The 18,227-nt window shown below is 41.4% G+C and overlaps 1 protein-coding gene across 2 annotated transcripts in view; it reads right to left on the bottom strand.

The window, feature by feature from the left end:
• Positions 1–734: 734 nt before the first annotated feature.
• HSF2BP (heat shock transcription factor 2 binding protein) overlaps positions 735–18,227 on the bottom strand; it is a 33,310-nt gene continuing 15,817 nt past the window's right edge. For both annotated transcript variants that reach the window (XM_058019248.1, XM_058019249.1), the window contains exons 6-8: positions 17,722–17,839; positions 13,205–13,308; positions 735–1,864 (exon numbers count right to left, since the gene is read on the bottom strand). In XM_058019248.1, coding sequence (XP_057875231.1) covers positions 1,656–1,864; positions 13,205–13,308; positions 17,722–17,839 — 431 coding nt within the window. In that variant the 3' untranslated portion in view covers positions 735–1,655. The remainder of the gene's footprint in view (positions 1,865–13,204; positions 13,309–17,721; positions 17,840–18,227) is intronic.

Below are 18,227 nucleotides of genomic sequence, written 5' to 3'. Positions count from 1 at the left end.
AGATTTAAAGCCTTCCACAAATCTGCACTTGGTAAGTTCAATGTAGTTCTGAATCAGACATGGCAGAACTCTGTGCAACCCACCCGTGTATGTGAGATCTTAATCTTCATTTTACAGCCCCAAACCAGAGTGTTGCCATCTGCAGCATCTGAACCAAGTAATTTCAAGCTGATTTATTACATTTCTATCTCTGAACATCCATCATTCTGCAAACAGCCTAAAGGGAGATGCCCTATACCTTAACTTACACTTTTTACAGTGGTCTCCCTCTAAAGCTGTCTGCCAATCATAATATTGAAATCCTATGAAGTTTACTTCATGTTTTCTGTAATTGGAAGTCCACACTGCATTTTGTTAACACACTGGGTTCCCAGATGAGCTGCAATGACTTTGGTATGCAAAAAGGTGCTACCACAGCACTGCATGTCTCATTTGCTGTTCCCTTAAATAGCCTCACTTAACTGGCTCTGTTTCTGACATCATAGAAATGAATGCTATTGTTTTCTAAATACATTATAAATTCCCCAATATCCAGCACCAAGTGTTTGTATTTACCCCTGAGAAAAGCAAGCTGTACTCAGAAGCTCCAACAAACCCCAGGGTTGTGAGGGGATGTGATGCTGCTCACGACACAGCAGCAGTTCATTTTAGCCTCTTCAGCACACAACTGGGTACCACAGACAACAGCAATTTATTTCCCTTCTCAGGGCTTTTCTAAAAACAATAGCCCAGTTTCTAGCATGCCTGGCAGCAACAGATCAGCTTGACTTGCAGTTAGGAGTGAAGCTGAATACAAATTTTGAAAGCAGAATCCGTTACATGCTACAGAATTTCAGTTTTCTTTTATTACAATAGGAAGAGAGAGGTGAGAAATAACAATAAAACTGGAACTTGGGGTGCATTCTGACACAGAAGAGTTATGAAAGGCAACAGAGTTTTTCTCACAGTACAGTAATTCTTAAGGATGGACCAAAAGGATTATTTACCTCTGCAGTGAACTGTTATCAAGGAATGAGAATATTTTACCCCATCTAGACAGCAAATACGCAACATAACCACAGATTTTCATTATCAATAAAATTATGCTCCAAGAAATTAAGCCAGTCCCATCTCTACCAGACAACCCAGGGTTTTATTTGGGTATCTAAAACCCAACAGGCTTTCCCAAGTTGGATTTTAGTTGGGTTAATTCAAATTCCCGAAAAGGATTTTGTCAGACGAACTTGGGGTGCATTCTGACACAGAAGAGTTATGAAAGGCAACAGAGCTTTTCTCACAGTATAGTAGTTCTTAAGGATGGACCAAAAGGATTATTTACCTCTGCAGTGAACTGTGATCAAGGAATGAGAATATTTTACCCCATCTAGACAGTAAATACAAAACACAACCACAGACCATTTTGGAAAACCATTATCAATAAAATTCAGCTCCAAGAAATTCAGCCAGTCCCATCACTACCAGACCACCCAAGGTTTTATTTGGGTATCTAAAAGGTTTTCCCAAGTTGGATTTTAGTTGGGTTAATTCAAATTCCCAAAAAGGATTTTGTCAGAGGAACTCGGGCAGAGGTTTGTTTTTTGTTCAGTCCAGCCCATCTCCAACAACTCCTGCAGCATAAAAATCTCGGGAAGGCGATTTGTTGTTGCAGCGCTCTTCTACGCTTCGTACTCAATGACCTTCAGGTCCTCGAGGAGCTCCTTGGCGAGTGCCTGCAGCTCGGCGTGGCGGCTCTGGGCCAGGGCCACGATGCGCTGGAAGGGCAGCGTCTCGCGCACCTCGGCGCCCGCCCGCGCCAGCACCTCCGGCTCCAGCAGCACCGACTGCAGCAGCCGCAGCGCGTGCAGGCACACCTCGCTGTCCGGGTCTGAGAGAGAGCAGGGCAGAAAAACATCCAGGCCTTGTTAGTGAGCCAGGGCATTCCTCTCTCAGAATCTCTGCTGGGCAGAGTCACTCTGAGATGCGTACGAGCTTCTTTTGTTCAGCCCGGCCTTCCAAGAAGGAGTCGGGATTCTTTCGTTCTCATTCTCAAGGCTGTTTATTATTTTTTATCTATAACATTTTTTATCCATAACATCTACAGATTATTTTTTTATCTATAACATTTTTAATCTATTATATAAAATATAATATCTATATTTTATCTATATTCTTTTTTTGACCTGCTGCTGGTTGGGTTGAGGCACACTGCCTGCCTCAGAGGCGGTGTTGTCTTTTTATACTAAAAACTACGTGTTCATTATTTACCATAACTTCCCAATACCTATCACCTATGTTAGACAGTGAGCTTCTACTCTAAACCAATCTGAAAGTGCCAACATCACAGCAGAAGATGGAGGCCAAGAAGAAGAAGAAGAAGAAGAAGAAGAAGAAAGACTGGGCATGTCTGGATTCTTCCATCTTGCCTCCTGAACTTCTATTCTAAAAACTATTATTTACCATAAGTTATTGGCCATAACTTATATAAGTTATTTACCATAACTTCCCAATACCTATCACCTATATTAGACAGTCAGCTTCTACTCTAAACTAATCTAAAAGTGCCAACATCACAGCAGAAGATGGAGGGGGGGAAGAAGAAGAAGAAGAAGAAGAAGAAGAAGAAGAAGAAGAAGAAGAAGAAGAAGAAGAAGAAGAAGAAGAAGAAAAGAAGAAGAGGAAGAAGAAGAAGAAGGAGAAGGAGAAGGAGAAGGAGAGGGAGAGGGAGAGGGAGAGGGAGAGGGAGAAGGAGAAGGAGAAGGAGAAGGAGAAGGAGAAGGAGAAGGAGAAGGAGAAGGAGAAGGAGAAGGAGAAGGAGAAGGAGAAGGAGAAGGAGAAGGAGAAGGAGAAGGAGAAGGAGAAGGAGAAGGAGAAGGAGAAGGAGAAGGAGAAGGAGAAGGAGAAGGAGAAAAACTGGACACATCTAAATTCTTCCATCTTGCCTCCTGAACTTCTATTCTAAAAACCATTATTTACCATAAGTTATTGACCATAACTTATATAATTTATTTACCATAACTTCCCAATACCTATCACCTATTATTAAACTATTATTTAAATAATAAATATAATTAATTCAAATAATATTTAATAATTTAATAGTATTTATTATTTAAATTAATTTAAATAATAAATATAAACTATTATTTAAACTAATATAAACTATTATTTACCGTGAGTTATTTACTATAACTTATGTAAGTTATTTACCATAACTTCCCAATACCTATCACTTATGTTAGACAGTGAGCTTCTACTCTAAACCAATCTGCAAGTAACAGCATCACAGCAGAAGATGGAGGCCAAGAAGAAGAAGGAGAAAGACTGAACACGTCTAGATTCTTCCATCTCGCCTCCTGAACTTCTATTCTAAAAACTCCAAAAATCTATTTTTCACCCTGTGACTAACTAACTATTATTCTACCTAAACTCTCTTGGCTTGTAATTCTTCATATATGGTTGATAACTGTTTCTTCTAGGGGCTAAATCAAATGCACAGGGGTCTTGGGCTCTGTGCCAAGGTCTCTGAGCCCCCTGGGCAGGGGCTGGAGCCCTCCAGGGCAGCCACAGGAATTTCCTGGGTTCCGACATTCCTCTGGCTGCCCTGGAGGACTCAAGACCCTGGCAGGGGCTCAGAGACCTTGGCACATAGCCAAAAACACCTGTGACTTTGATTTTAACCCATGGAAACAATTACCAACTTTGTGTGAAGATTTACAAGCCACAAGAGTTTGAGGAGAATGATGGTGAATTTATCACAGAGTGAAAAAGTAGAATTTTGGGGTATTAGAATTGGGGTTCAAGAGACAAGATGGAGGAATCTGGGCATGTCCTGTCCTTCTCCTTCTTCTTGTCCTCCATCTTCTGCTGGGATGGTGACACTTTTTGATTAGTTTAAAGACAAACTATCTAACATATGTGATAAGCATTAGAAAATTATTGTAAATAAAGTACATTTTATTTGTAGTATAAAAAGTTAACACCACCCCAAGAACAGTCGCTGTACCACAACCTGACCTGCTGGACAAACCTCAGCAGGTCAAAAGAAAAATGTAATAAATAAAAAAAAAAAAAAAACAAAAAAACAAACAAACAAACAAAAAAAAAACCCTAAAAAGTAAAACTGGCAAATCTCAACTTCTTCTTCAGTCGTGGGGCTAAGAAAAAAAAGACTTTCTAATACCTCAAAAGTTATCTCAACCACAAAAACCCAAGAGTTAGAAGTGGGTCTGAAATGATCCACCAGGCACACAGGGAATAATGGAAGTATTGTAATTTCCAGGTGCTGTTTGCTGCTGGCTCTAGGAGGTACCTGCGAACCACATTTTTGTCCTCCCTCAGCAGCTTCTGCCCAGCAGTGTTTGTGAGGGAGAGATAATCAGGAAGCTTTCTCTTGTTTTTCAGATGTTGAAACTGCTGTAAAGCAGGGAATTGATCAACCTGAATTTACCCAGTCAGTACCCAGGATTTACTGTTGGATGCAATCCAATTTAAGAGCAGAACAAACTGTATCTCATGATTATTCAGACTTAAAAAAACAAACAGACTAACAATCTGCAGTAAATCATCAGGCTTTTCTTTAATTTCTTTTTATATGAGCCTTTGGATTTCCTCAAAGCTCAATAAAATATTAATCTTAATAAAACTTTCTAGCAACCACATATCAACCTTTCAAGTGTTTAATTCAGTCTGCACAAAATTGAAATGGGTATTGAAGCAGTGCTGCTCAGGAATGTGCCAGGGAAATGCAGCAAAGACCTTTGACTGACTTAAGCCAGGAAGACATGTAATAACTCCTCTGCTAAGAACACAGGATGCATTTTTAATTACTGAAACATTAGGAGCATTACATTTTAATCATTTGCAACGGCCCATTTGCATTTAATGGTTTACAGCTTTATCAAAAGCATGTGGTAGAAAGACTTCCCTATTCTGCATATTCCAAATGAAAACATCTAATATATTTTTACAGCTGAAGAAGTTATTTGTCCCACGTGCCATGCATTTTTAATGTGTTTTTCATTAGCATACCTAGTCCTCAGCAAGCTTTTGATAAAAGATTGTGCAGAAAAGGTTGACAAAATTAATTCAGATCACTTTGAGCACAAAATCACCAGAGAGACCAAAATCTCACTGAAGGAGCATAAAACCAGTGCAGTGATGAACCAGAGTGCACTGAGTTTGAAGGAGGTATTTCTTGGGGCTGAGACAAGTTCTTTCCTTCCCTGGCTTATTTCACATGTAACACTGGTGACCTGAAAAAGGACTGAGAATTATTCATTAAAGCATAAGGACTGAAAAGCACCCAGGGGGGCAGAGAACAGGATGTGATGGACACTGAAGAAGACTCTGGATTTCAGCATGAAACTCACTGCTGAGATGGGGATTTTTAAGTCATTCCCAACAGCACAAGGCTGAAGAATAATATTAAAGATTGTGACATCTGATCTACACCCAAAAGCCAGGCACTCTCTCTCTCTCTCTCTCTTCCCCCATTTTCCATCATAAATAGAAATTAACAAGTGTTAACCTCTTAAGAAAGAAGTTCTGCTTTCTCCTGAAAACCAGCAGAGTGGGGTATAATCCGAGGACACAGGTATTGTCCAACCTCAAAATATAACATGCATTTTCTCCTTTTCTGTGCAATGAGAATCCTAGCTGTTGGGCTTGCTGGACAATTTTAAACATGTCAGATCAATAAAGGGGCTGTGATTAGTGCTGCAGACCCATGGCACAGCCACTCTTATTGCTGACACCCAGGCTGAGGGCTCTAAGGAGTCTCTTTCCATCATCACCTCCAGCAGTACCTGCAGGTGCAACTTTGTGAGTGATGAGCACTCAGAACTCTTGGGGAAATGCTGCAGCTCAGCCTCACAGGCAGCAAGATTTTATGACCAATTTCCTGGCCAGAAACACTTCAGTGAATCCTTTTGAAAAAACCTAGGTACAAGTTTTGGTTTTCAGACTTATTCTGACCTAATCAAACATGACTAAACCTTGAATCTGTCTTCCCTTGTCTTCCATTTTTGCCTCCATGACTTCCACACTGTGTATTTTTTAATGCCTGTTTTTTTTTGCCTGATACAATGTTCAAACTCTGCACAGATTACCTCCCCCTTTTTCTGTTCTTAGTATTTTTCTACATTTATTCATTGGAAAAAGCAGCCACAAACTACAGCTCAAATAGGTAAGAAAGAAGCTTTGGGGGGTGAAATCTATGTAGTTCATTTACAATCTCCCTCTGTGTGACATTATTCCCACTTGAAATAAAGCCACTAATACTTTTAATGGCTTGCAGTACTGCTGGGAAGCTTCATATATGTAAGATGAAAAGAGCTTTGTTATTAATACTGTTACAGGAATCAATATTAATATTATCTGCAAGTGTTTAAAGGCTGTAGAAATTAAAGAATTGATCAGGGGAGATGCCTTAGCAGGGGAGCCAAGAAAATGAGGATCTGTAGGAGATCAGGAAATGATTTCCAGCTTGACAAACAAGAATGTTTTCCAGTAAGAGCAGAGAGGTTCTAGGAAGAATCCCCAGCAGCAGCCAGGGAAGCTCAACAGCTTGAGTCACTCAAATGAAGAGCAGATTAGGCACGCGGGCATCCAGCAAAGGAAGGAAATGATCCTGCACCAAAAGATGACTTAATACACATTTAACCTCAGATTGCCATTGTTTTGAATGTATTCTGAGATGTTCTGAGTTAAATAAATACATATGCCTTAAAATACACTCCCTGAGGATTACATGTGGTTTTGAGAATGCTACTTATTGAGGATAATCATGCTTCCTAAGAGGATTTTAAAAAAATACCAGAGAAATCATTCTCTTGTCTCCAATATCATTAGGGACATTTTCTAAAAGCCCTGTCTACAAAGCACTCAGAGAAATGCAAGGAATCTTCATTATTCAGCATTATATTTATGTCAACAGCTTCCAGATTTAGTCATTTCTACACTAGCTGCGTAACATTTTGTTTGTACAAGATCAAAAAAAAATCCTTTAGCTGTAATCAAATCAGTGCATCACATCCTCCTAACCACCAGCACACACATCTCCAACGACAATTTCAAAACTATCACCATTATTTCTGGAAAAGAGGAGGGAGAAATCAAGCTGCTTGCCTCAGCCAGGATCACAAACCGTAAGGTGCTGATGTAATTTTACCAAGGTGTTGAAACTGCCGGAGCTGGCTGACGTCCTGCAAGCTGCCAGCTCAGTTTGATGTCAGTCACTGACAAAAGGCAGCTGATAACGTGCATGGATTTAGTCACATCTGTCATTAGCACCAGGCCTCTCAGATGAACTGTCCCCTACAGCAGCGTTTAAGTAATTGCATTACATCAATGCTGAACAGCTTATCCACAATTGGCTCAGAGTTGTGAACTCAGTTGACACGTGGCCACACCATCCCCTGGCCACCTGAATGCAAGATTTATTGCCAGCACCCTGTTTACAGCTGGGTACAAGAGCACAGAAGTTCTCAAGGCCGAGTGCAAGGTCCTGCACATGGGTTGGGGCAATTCCAAGCACAAGCACAGGCTGGGGGATTGAGAGCAGCCCTGAGGAGAAGGGCTCAGGGGTGCTGCTGGATGAGAGGCTGGATTTGAGCTGGCCATGTGCACTGACAGCCCAGAAAGCCAAAACTGTCCTGGGCTGCATCCAAAGCACCGTGGGCAGCAGGGGAGGGGGGATTCTGCCCCTCTGCCCCACTCAGGTGAGACACACCTGCAGAGCTGCCTCCAGCCCCAGAGCTCACAATAGAAGACATGCATCTGTTGGAGTGAGTCCAGAGGAGAGACACAAGGATGGTCAGAGGGCTGGGGGCACCTCTGCTACGGAGACAGGCAGAGAAAGTTGGGGCTGTTCAGCCTAGAGGAGGCTTTGGAGACACCTTAGAGCCTCTTCCAGTGCCTAAAGGAGCTACGAGAGAGCTGGAGAGGGACTTTGTACAGGGGAATGTAGTGACAGGACAAGGGGCAATGGCTTTAAACTGCAAGAGGGGAGGGTTAGATTAAATATTATGAAGAAATTCCTCACTGTGTGTGTGATAAGGCACAGGCTGGCCAGAGAAGCTGTGGATACCTCATCCCTGCTGGAAGTGTTCAAATTCAGGTTTGAAGGACTTCTGAGCAACTTGGTCTAGTGGAAAGATGTCCCTGCCCATAGCAAGGAGGTTGAAAGGAGATGCTCTTTAAGATCCCTTCCAATTTAAATCATTCTATGACTTTACAATTTCAAAAGCTTCCCACCACTGCAGTAGATAGGATTCAATTCAATTCCTGTCTGATTCCAGCAGGAAGGAGCAATCTGCTCTCAGCCCTTCCTTGTAATGAGCCTGTCAGACTCTCTGTGTTCACAGCACATCCAACAGAGGCAGCCACAGCCATGGCTTCCCCTGAGTAAGACCTCTTTGCATTTCAGGCTTCCCCTGAGTAAAATCTCTTTGCATTTCAGTGCTGGCAGGGCTGAGGCAGCATCTGCAGCAGCAGTTTTCCAGACATTTCTATACTATTGATAGGTCTGAGGAGACAAGAAATGTTGTGATGCTCTGAGGGAAAGGAGCAGGGAGAACATCAAAGTAGTAAAAAAGGCCAACCTTGGCTGCTGCAATTCTTACAGACACAAATGCACTTTCTCTCTGCAAAATGTTTGCCCCAGCTCCTGTGCTGCAGCTGGGTTTCTGTCAGTCTCCTCCCTGGCTGGGTGGCTGCTCCCACATGCAGTTCAGCTAAGGAGAATTCCCCACTCTCCTACAGAGACACGTTTGTCATGCTTTCATCAGGGAAATCCTTGAGACTCCCAGGATCCAAACTGAAGCAGCAATTCAGTCCCAATTTGCCTGGCCTCTGCTCAGGGGATGAGAGGGAACAGGAGTTTGGTGGGTAACTGCTCCTCACAGAACATCAATTTGCACGAGCTGTTAGGCAAGGCAAGAAGGTCCTGTCAGATGGCAAGGACAGCACAGAGCTCCATCTGGGCAAGCAGCTGAGTATGGAAAAGGGCAAGCATTCCATGACACTTGCCCTGGCCACTCTTCCAGCCCCCCAGATAACTGAGGCTCAGGGAATGAGCTGACATCCTTGCATCTACCCAAATGGATGTGCTCTTAAAGGGCAAGCCTCTCCTCAATATTAATTTCATCATCTGAAGAATGACATGAAGATGAATCAGGGGCATTTAGGCTGGATATCAGAAGGTTTTTCAGCCAGAGGGTGGATGGGCACCAGAATAAGCTCCACAGGGAAATTGTCACAGCCCCAAGCCTGCCAGAGTTCAAGGAGCATTTGGATAACATTCTCAGGCACATGGTGGGATTCTTGAGATGTTTTGTGGGGTCAGGAGTTGCACTCAATGATCCTGATGTGTCCTTTCCAACTCAGCATATTCTATGCTTCTATGACAAGAGGATGAAATTGTTGAGCACTTGAAAGACTTGAAAGGTTTTTATTTATGAACCAAAATTTGTTTTAATACAGACATCAGTTTATAAATATGATGGTTCTGTTTGTCCAGATGTTTTTTAAATAACAAGCTGCCATGCAAATAACCTGAAATTTCAAAAGCCCTCACAGCCATAACAAATTCTGACAGAAAACCTTCGAGTTAGTAATGAAAAGCAAATATTGAGGGTGCAGGCAGCAGAGTGAGAATGTGCTTCATACAAGCATTTCTAATAGAGACCATCATTTGCAAAGAATTTGGATAAACAAGGTTGGATTTCCACATGGAACTGTGGTGGAGGAAACTGAAGGGCAAGATCTAAAATTAGTCCTATTTCTCTCTTTGTGTTTTGTTTAATGAAGTACCTGGAGCAATTTCCCAGCTATGGACAAGAAATGTCACTGACAAAGTGTCTCTGAATTCCATGCTTTCTCAAGTATCCAAAGAGACAAATTTTTTAAACTGGCTGCATTCAAAGAAAAGTGGGAAAAAAACCAAAATAAAGACACACAGTGTTGAAAAAACCCAACCAACCAAAAAACCTCAACCAATCAAAAAGCAGAGAAGAACCTAGACTCCTTTCCTCCAGCACTCATTTGTTGGTAGATGTTCTGCTGAAAAACATTAAATTTAGTCTTTATTATTAATACCTCAGCTGATTGTTATTTCTTATTCTTCAAGAGATCCGTGGCAGAGTAATGTTCCAATCCACTTCTTTGGGAGTTACAGGATGGAGGTCTTATTGCATCTTTAGATGGAAAACACCAGGAAAAAAAACCTGACAAATCTCAGGTGGATTTCTACTCAATATGATACAAGCTTCTTTTCCTGTGGCTGAGGACAGGACTTCTTTAAATCTGAGAGTTATGTGAAACCCTCAGCCAGGACACCAACACAAGGACAGCAGCTGATGGAGGAAACTAAAGCTGCCTGTTTTGTCCAAGATGGGAACAGCTGCTCTGCAAACAAATGGTGCTCCACAAGAGGAGAACTCTGCTCATCCCACAAGCTGCTCCATGGACAGAAATCTGAGTCATCATTCATGTGCTTTATGCTGGTGCCAGGCTGGGAAGGTGTAGGCAGGCACAGCTGATACCTACACAGAGGATTTAGTGATCACTGTTGGTTATTAAAGGGTGTCCATCTTTTAGAAAGTTTTAAAAAGGCAGGAAAAAAAGGGAAGAAAAAGCCCACCTTATGAAGTGATGAAACTACAGAGACCTGCATTATCTTCAAAAATAGTGTCAAACATTTGGTTTTCTCCTATGATCAGAACAGCCTCCAGCAGAAAGAGCTATCAAGAATTCTTGTTAGTGAACATGAAGTCACAGCAGCTCATCCAAGTTTCCCAAAGACAGCAGGACAGTTTGCTGTTAACATTCTTAGGAACCTTTATTAGATTTTTTCCCTTCTTTCTCTTCCAAGTGGTGCATTCAACATCGAGGCACATTTCTGTCTCTTCAAAAATGCTGTGAGACAACTTGAATCAAATCCCTCTTTGCCTCAGATACAACAAAGGGAAATAAAGAAAACTGAGTCAATTCTTTTCCTCTCTTCATTTAATGGGAAGGACGTTCTTCAGGGGACAAGGAAAGGCAGAGACTAAGAGCTCAGAGAAGGAATTGGAGGGAGTTATCAGCTGCATACAAGGCAGTGGGAGAAGGATGGGCCTGATTTACAGGCTGAGGTCATGGACATTTGGAGATTGACAATGGAAAAGCAAACAGGATGATTCTCTGAAAATAAAGCAAAAAAATCAGAAGATGATTTCTGGGGCCTCTCTCGGTGGGAATGGTGATAAAAGCACACAAATCTGGAAAGCTGTCATGTTATAAGCCTTAATCAAAACAGGCTTTGAAGGAGCTTCCTGCAGGCAGGCAGCACATCCAGGATACTCTGCCAGCACAGGGCAGTGCTCTACTCCCCTGCATGGAAAAACAGGACCTTATCCTGTGGCAGCTCCAGGTGTTTGTGAGCTGAATCTTGGCCAGCAGAACCTGAAGGTGCTGGTCAGAGAAACAGGAGAGGAGCGAGCAAGACTGGGAGGAAGCTGCTGAATTTTCCAAGTAGAGACATTTGGAAATAGATTAAACGTTGGAAAACTACAGAGATCTCACAGAAAATGATGGGAACAAGATCAGGTCTTGGATCTGACCCCTCATCTGATACCCAAACCTGGCAGTTTTCTCTTGACAGAAAGCAGATTTCCTCCAAAGTCAGGAATCTGAACCTGCAGAACTGCTTCATCTGAGATCCTCCTCCCTTGCTGTAACTGGAGAAGTTTATTATCAAAAAGTCAAGGAATTAGCCATGATCATCCTTCTTTCTACAATCCAGCCATAAGCAATTAGCACTTCCAAATTGCAGAGTAATCTATTTATTATTTCCATTAGTAGCTGCAAATTAATGATAAATGTTTCCCATTTCATCCTCTTACTTGACCTAGGAGCCTTTTTCAGACAACAAACTGCACCAAATTATTACCTTTTTTGTTTTATCACAACAATTGGAAGGGCACATTTGGGAACTCATAGTCAGACAGGATTCTTTGAGGGTGTTTTGGGTTGGTATTTTTTGCTAGAACAGCTTATGTATATATTAGCCAACATAAATTAAAAGGAAAACCTGGACTAAGACATGTAAAATTTCAAAGCACAGCTGAACAAAGGACCATGTATTTGATGTTCTCTGAGGATCCCATTTTTACCAAAATATATTAAAAACATAGAAATGGTGCTTTCCCTTACAAGGATTACTTAATTTCCTGAGACCTTGGAAGAGAGAGCCTGTGGCATTTCACAGCAGGAAATTATTTGATGAAAAGCTTGAGCAGCTACATTTTCTGTAAAACAGTTAAGGGAACCATAAGCTATGCAAACAGCTTTCAGTTTACCAACCCTAACCAAAGCTTTTTCAAAAACTCAGCATCAAAATAATGTCTGGAAAAAGCAGATGCAATTTCCCTCATTTCAGCTGCTCTAAGTATTTACCAGTCGTACTCCAGCAAGGTTTTAGCAGCACAGAGGGATAATTAACCTCCCCAGTCCTGTCTGCACACCAAAATCTCCTCATAAATCTCGAGAAAGCACAGGCAGGGCAGTGTCACAGCTCTGTCCCCCTGCTGTCCCTCACGAGCTGTGCACAGCTGCCAGCCCAGGCCCACGTCAATCCCTGCTGGCTCCTGCTCAGGGATTTGAAACCTCCCAAAGAGCAGAGCCTTGATGTCACTCATGCACCTGACAGTGACAACACGAGTCCTTGACGTCCTTGGAGTCCTGCACTGGCCAAAGGCACAGCTGGGAATGGCTCTCCAGCCCTGGAGCCCCAAATCCTATTAGAGCACAAAGCCTCTCCTCAGAAAGGGACACTTTTGCAATGGGTCAGTGGAGTTACAGACTTGGCTTCTTCCCCCCACATGTGTACATTTTCCTGTGCTAATGGTAGTGGACTGATATGTAGTTTGCCCTTAAGGTTTATTTCAAAGTTGGTATCAAGAAACAAGTGGCTTTTTTAAAACTACTTCACCAAGTTTCTCCAATCCCTATTCTTAAGTCTACCACCCTTAAACTTCACATTAATGGAATATTACATACAGTGTCAAACTTTTTGTGGTAAATGCACATCTTATCCTTCCAGCTATTTGCCCTTTATGTTTACTTTTATTCTGTCAAAAGCTAATCAGGGTACAGACATAAATTTCTGGTTTGTTATTTGCAACATCTACAGCAATTCTACAAAGCTCTGAAAGTCAGAGTTTACAAGGTTCTTAGAGCAACTTACCATTCAACAGCCACCAAAGCAGGGGAATAAAACCTGGACTTTCACTGATGTACTTCAAGCCTTTCAAGTTGATACTCACATTGTAAAGTGACATTAGCATTAGCCTAGAATTGAAAAAAAGGACATCTGAGGGCCTGTGATTTCTTTGCATGCTTCAGCACCTTTTGCCATTTGTGTCAAGCATGTACCAATGCAGAAACCTGTGCTAATAGTTTATATTTTGGTAACAGAGATAAATCTCAAATTATTTATAAGCAATGTTGTGTAAACCTTGGTTTCTACTGGTAAATCACATATTCCAAACACATGGAAAAGAGTAAGAAGGTCTCAGGGAGGGGCTGGAATGTTCTCCGTTCTGGAGCCAGCTTGGCTACTGCTCTCTCTCATGCCTGAGATAAACCTGTGTGTCACTGCCACCATGTCCAAACAAATGGGAAATGATAATTCCAAATGGACTTCACACCTCACATCCAATTCTCAAACAAGATCTCATGGCTTAAGCTCCTATGCCACCAGCAGACTTTTGGGCATTCTGTGGGCACCTTCAGAAAAGGCAGTGACGCATTGCAGGCTAAACTGAGTTTTAAGAGGTGTCATTTATGGGCTCTGAGTTTGATTATTAAGGAGGAGAAGGAAGGAAGAGCAGATTTATTAAATCTGCAGTACCAGTGGCCACTGCCAAGCAGGGAGGGGTGCTCTGGATCTGAAATTGCAGCTGGTAAAGGCCACACATTGCCTTTCATCCAGCCCCTGCAGCTCTGGCCTTCCAGAACAAGCCCTGACAAAAGAGCACAGCACTACCTATAATCACCCAGAATGGAAATGATCAATAAACCATCATCTTATAATGGCAATGTTAACATTTCTTGAGAATGTCTTTTCCCCTTAATCTGTTTGACATTTGCAGTTAGAAATAAAGTGACGTAAAAAGGCGCTGCTGTGTTTGTATTTTTATTTCACTTGTTTGCTTTGTGCAGACAAAAGGGACTGGTGGTGCTGGTGATGCAGGGAAGTGCTGAGGTTTTTTGGAGTGCTGGAACACCCCACCAGCCAATGCAGTGGCATATTAATATATAACAGCATATTTAATTAAACACACTCACCTAGGCACAACAGAGAAGCATTTCCAGGCCCTTTATAACCACCTTCACCTCCAGTATCAGCACATTGTAGTGAATATTTTTTGCAACAATAATTGCAGAAGTGCTTATTGAAGCAAACCTGACACAAATGATTACTGGATAAACAATATTTTCTGGTGTTTTTTTCTAAAATGTGAAGTGAGTCTTGATTATGCATTTCATACTCTTCCTACTGAGACAAGCCAAATTTAATTAACATCTTATACTACTGTATCTGTCAATGCTTTCTTTAAAATCTAGAACTAAATGCACAGCTAAAGCCCCTTCTTGTCTTGTTAATACATGGGATTAGTATATAAAATGTACTATGATGTTTAAATATGTCTTTTTATTGGCTACTTTCAAATGCCACAAAAGCAAAGTTAAATGTTCTTAACCATTTAATTACAGCTACAAACAATTATGTAAATGTTTATTGACTGTGTAACAATTACAAACACTGAACAAACCCTACACCAAAGAGAAGAAAACCTGAAGTGTTTCACATCTGCTATTTCAGAAAGGCAAGGACACCCCTGAGATTTCAGTCTCAGCACTCAGGTTGATGCCTGGAATATATTTATTCCATACTCACAGCCTACAGTGGATATCACAGCAGTTTTGGAGTAAGTGACAGGTTCTCCCTGTAATATTTTTGTTTATATATTCATCCAAACAGAAGACAGGATTGGTATAAGAAGAAAAGAGAACCCCTCTCTTTATCAGCTTACTTTGATACAGCTGTGTGTAGAACTGGACTCATGGTTTCCCCTGATTTGTCACACAGCAATGAAAAATATTTTTGAAAATAAAAGCTAGAAAATAATTGCAAAACCTCAGAACTAAGCAAAAGACAACCACAGCATTTAAAATTAAAAGCCTCATTTCTTCTGCAACTGACTGGATTATAAGTTGATGTCCTCCCATGCAATACCATGGTGATAACTTTAGGAAAAATACATTGCATTTCTATCTGTGAGGTGTAGTTTTTTTTAAAATGTATCTCTCTGTATGAATATATATAAAAATGTATGTGCAGACATTATTTATGATGACTGCAGAGTCCATCTTCACCTAACTTTGAAATTGAACTAGAATTTATATCCTTGTCTCACAGTTGTCTTTCATTCTGTCCTGGCTTATGCTCCCTATGGGAGGAGAAAAGGGAGTTCATCTGACACATCTGCTTATGAAAATGCTGATTGAGGTTAACCAGCAGCTAAAAAACCTTACATGCAAAGAACAATTTAAAAACAGATCAACCAACCCTCCAAAACCCTTCTTTTCTGGGCTGGGAAACTGTAAAACTCCCCAAAGGATAAGAAAAAAATATAGTCTTAGTTAGTAAACAGGTTTTCCAAACTGAACAGGGACAAGACACACACAGAGCTCATAAAAAAAAAAAAAAAAAAAAAAAAAAAAGGCTTTTTTTTTTATTATGGACATGAAAGAAAGACACAGGGAAACATTTTGCACAAAAACATTTGAGCAAATCAGGTTCCCTCATTCTCTGACAAGGCCGTGAAGAAATGTCCTTTCTGGCATTTGCTCTAATGTCAGAATACAGCAATTTTTTTAATCCAATAGCAAGTTCAGAGTAAGGAAAAAAAAATGTTGGTTCTGTGGGAATCAGAAAATATCATCACTGCACTGCATTCAAGCTATTGTAACACAAGCTTAGTATTTCTCACTTCTCAACCACCTTGAGCAAGCTCTTTTCCAAGCTTCCCTCCATTTGTTAGCCTACCAAACTGCCCCTGTTGAATTCCTGCCACCTCATGGGATTGTTCTATGCATATTTTACCAACAGTGCTGTGTTGGCAGCCAAGTTTACAGCACCATGGGTAATTCTTCTGCAAAGCAGGCAGATTCTGAAGTGTAATAACAAGAAACCCAAGATATAAACTCAAAAGAAAGACCCTCAAATCCAATTACATTAATACAATGTGAAATGATTAAAGAGTTTATCCACATATCCACCTGAAATTCAGAGTGTGTGCATAGGAACATCTTCTCTCCTCCTCTTAAAGTCCTCTTTTATTTTTACCCCATTTACAGATCTGAAACAGCATGGATCCTCTTTTCAGGTTTGTTTTTTGGTTTTGGTCGGTTGGTTTGATTTTTTTATACACATGAAGGCACAAATTACCTTTTTTTCATAAACAGAGATTCTCATACAATTCTTTCAGTTGGGATGTTCTCAAAAAAAACCCCTACCACTGACTTTTAGGCCCAGTGCTTGGGAAACAGAGTAAATAAAAAATCTTCAAGCCACTATCCACAGCACAGGCTGCTCAGCTTTCCCCTCACCAGCCAACAGGGAAAGGCAAACCCCTTCAGAGGGCAAGCTGCTCCCCCTCACATGAGCCACCACCTGACAGCCCCATCTCCTCCCAGTGAGTGTGGGAAGGAGCCCAGGCAGGCAGCAAATGCTTGACATCCCCTCTCTGACACTGAGGTTAGGCAAGATAAAGCCTCTCCAAAGTGAGACCAGGCCTGATTTCATGGCTATCACATCCAACCTGCCTAAATGTGTGCCTGGATGTGGTCAAGTTACTGTAGCTGACAGGGCTGCTGTTTGTCAGCTGAGCTGTGACAGCTGCCTGGGGCACGAATTGGTTGTGTAGTTATGAAAAAACCACCACAGAGGCTCAAAGCACCCTCATGAACAAATGAACCAGGTGTACAGGACCAGTGCCCACAGTTCAGCAGATGAGGAACTTGTTAAGGCACAGTAATTTGCTCAGCCAAAGCCATATATCCTCAGCTTGTAAGGTCTTGGAGAAAAAGGCAAAGACAATTGTTTATTTAATCTCTCCATCAGCTGAAAAGCACTTTTGCAGTAGCTGAACTGTGTAACAGGGCCTTGCCTTTAGAGCTGTATTGCAAGGTCACTTTACAGGCATTGCCTCTTACAAACTGAAGTGTGTGGTGAATCTGGCTGCTAAAGAGCCTAAAATGATTTAAGTTTTGCTCTTAGCAGCTCCATAACTCACTTTCTTCACTAAGGACATGTGACATTTTACACTTCATATTGGGAGGGAATAAAAATGAGTTCACATTTCCCACATCTTCTCTGTTGTAAAACCTGACCTCACATCTTCCTTATTTCACACCATACTCATGACCCCCTCCCAAGCTAGAAGAGGGCACCCCTGCTCACCTTTACAATATTATGGTGCTAAAGAGACTTCCCAAGAGACACAAAACCTGGATAGAGCTTTGTGATCAACCCCAGTATATCTGCAAGGAATGCTACTGGGAAAAGAGCTTCCAAAAATTATGTTTTCTCTGCAGGAAAGGAATAATGGGAGAGTGGGAAAACTACTGTCATCACTTGAGCTGCACTGCAAGATAATGCATTTCATTTGAAAGGGGCAAGAAAAGTCAACATACACTTTAAATTTGTTACAGAGGCCTGGCTTCATGTCTCCCAGGAGATGCATCATCGTGTCCAGCAGCTCCCGACTGGAACTGACCAGGAACTCGCGGCCACACGCCAGCGCAGCCACATCTGGGGGAAAGCCAAAACATCACCAACAATTATGTTCAAACTGCAGTTTCTGCTAATTATCAGGACCTCTAAAAAGATTGGTCAGCTGAGAAGAATGATCTATGGCAGTGATATAAATTTCAAACTACATTCACCTATATAGCAAATACTGAACAACAAATACTGGTCAAGCTCCTTCAAAATTCTGCATTGGTAAACAAAGCATTTATTCAGAATGCCCAGTGTCCCAATAGCAACACAGTAAATTGTGAAACAAAAGGCTCTATTCATCCACAGGTAATGGGTGACTGCAGCAAAGCTGATCATTACAGGTTCCACTTTAAAGGAACAGGATTGCAGAGTTTTACAATCACTCAATTCAATACACCTGGCACATCACACAACCAAA

The sequence above is a fragment of the Melospiza georgiana genome, chromosome 2 (genome assembly GCF_028018845.1).
Source record: "Melospiza georgiana isolate bMelGeo1 chromosome 2, bMelGeo1.pri, whole genome shotgun sequence".
NCBI lineage: Eukaryota > Metazoa > Chordata > Aves > Passeriformes > Passerellidae > Melospiza > Melospiza georgiana.
The sequence above is the reverse complement of the archived record's forward strand: the minus strand, read 5'-3'. Positions and strand labels throughout refer to the sequence as shown.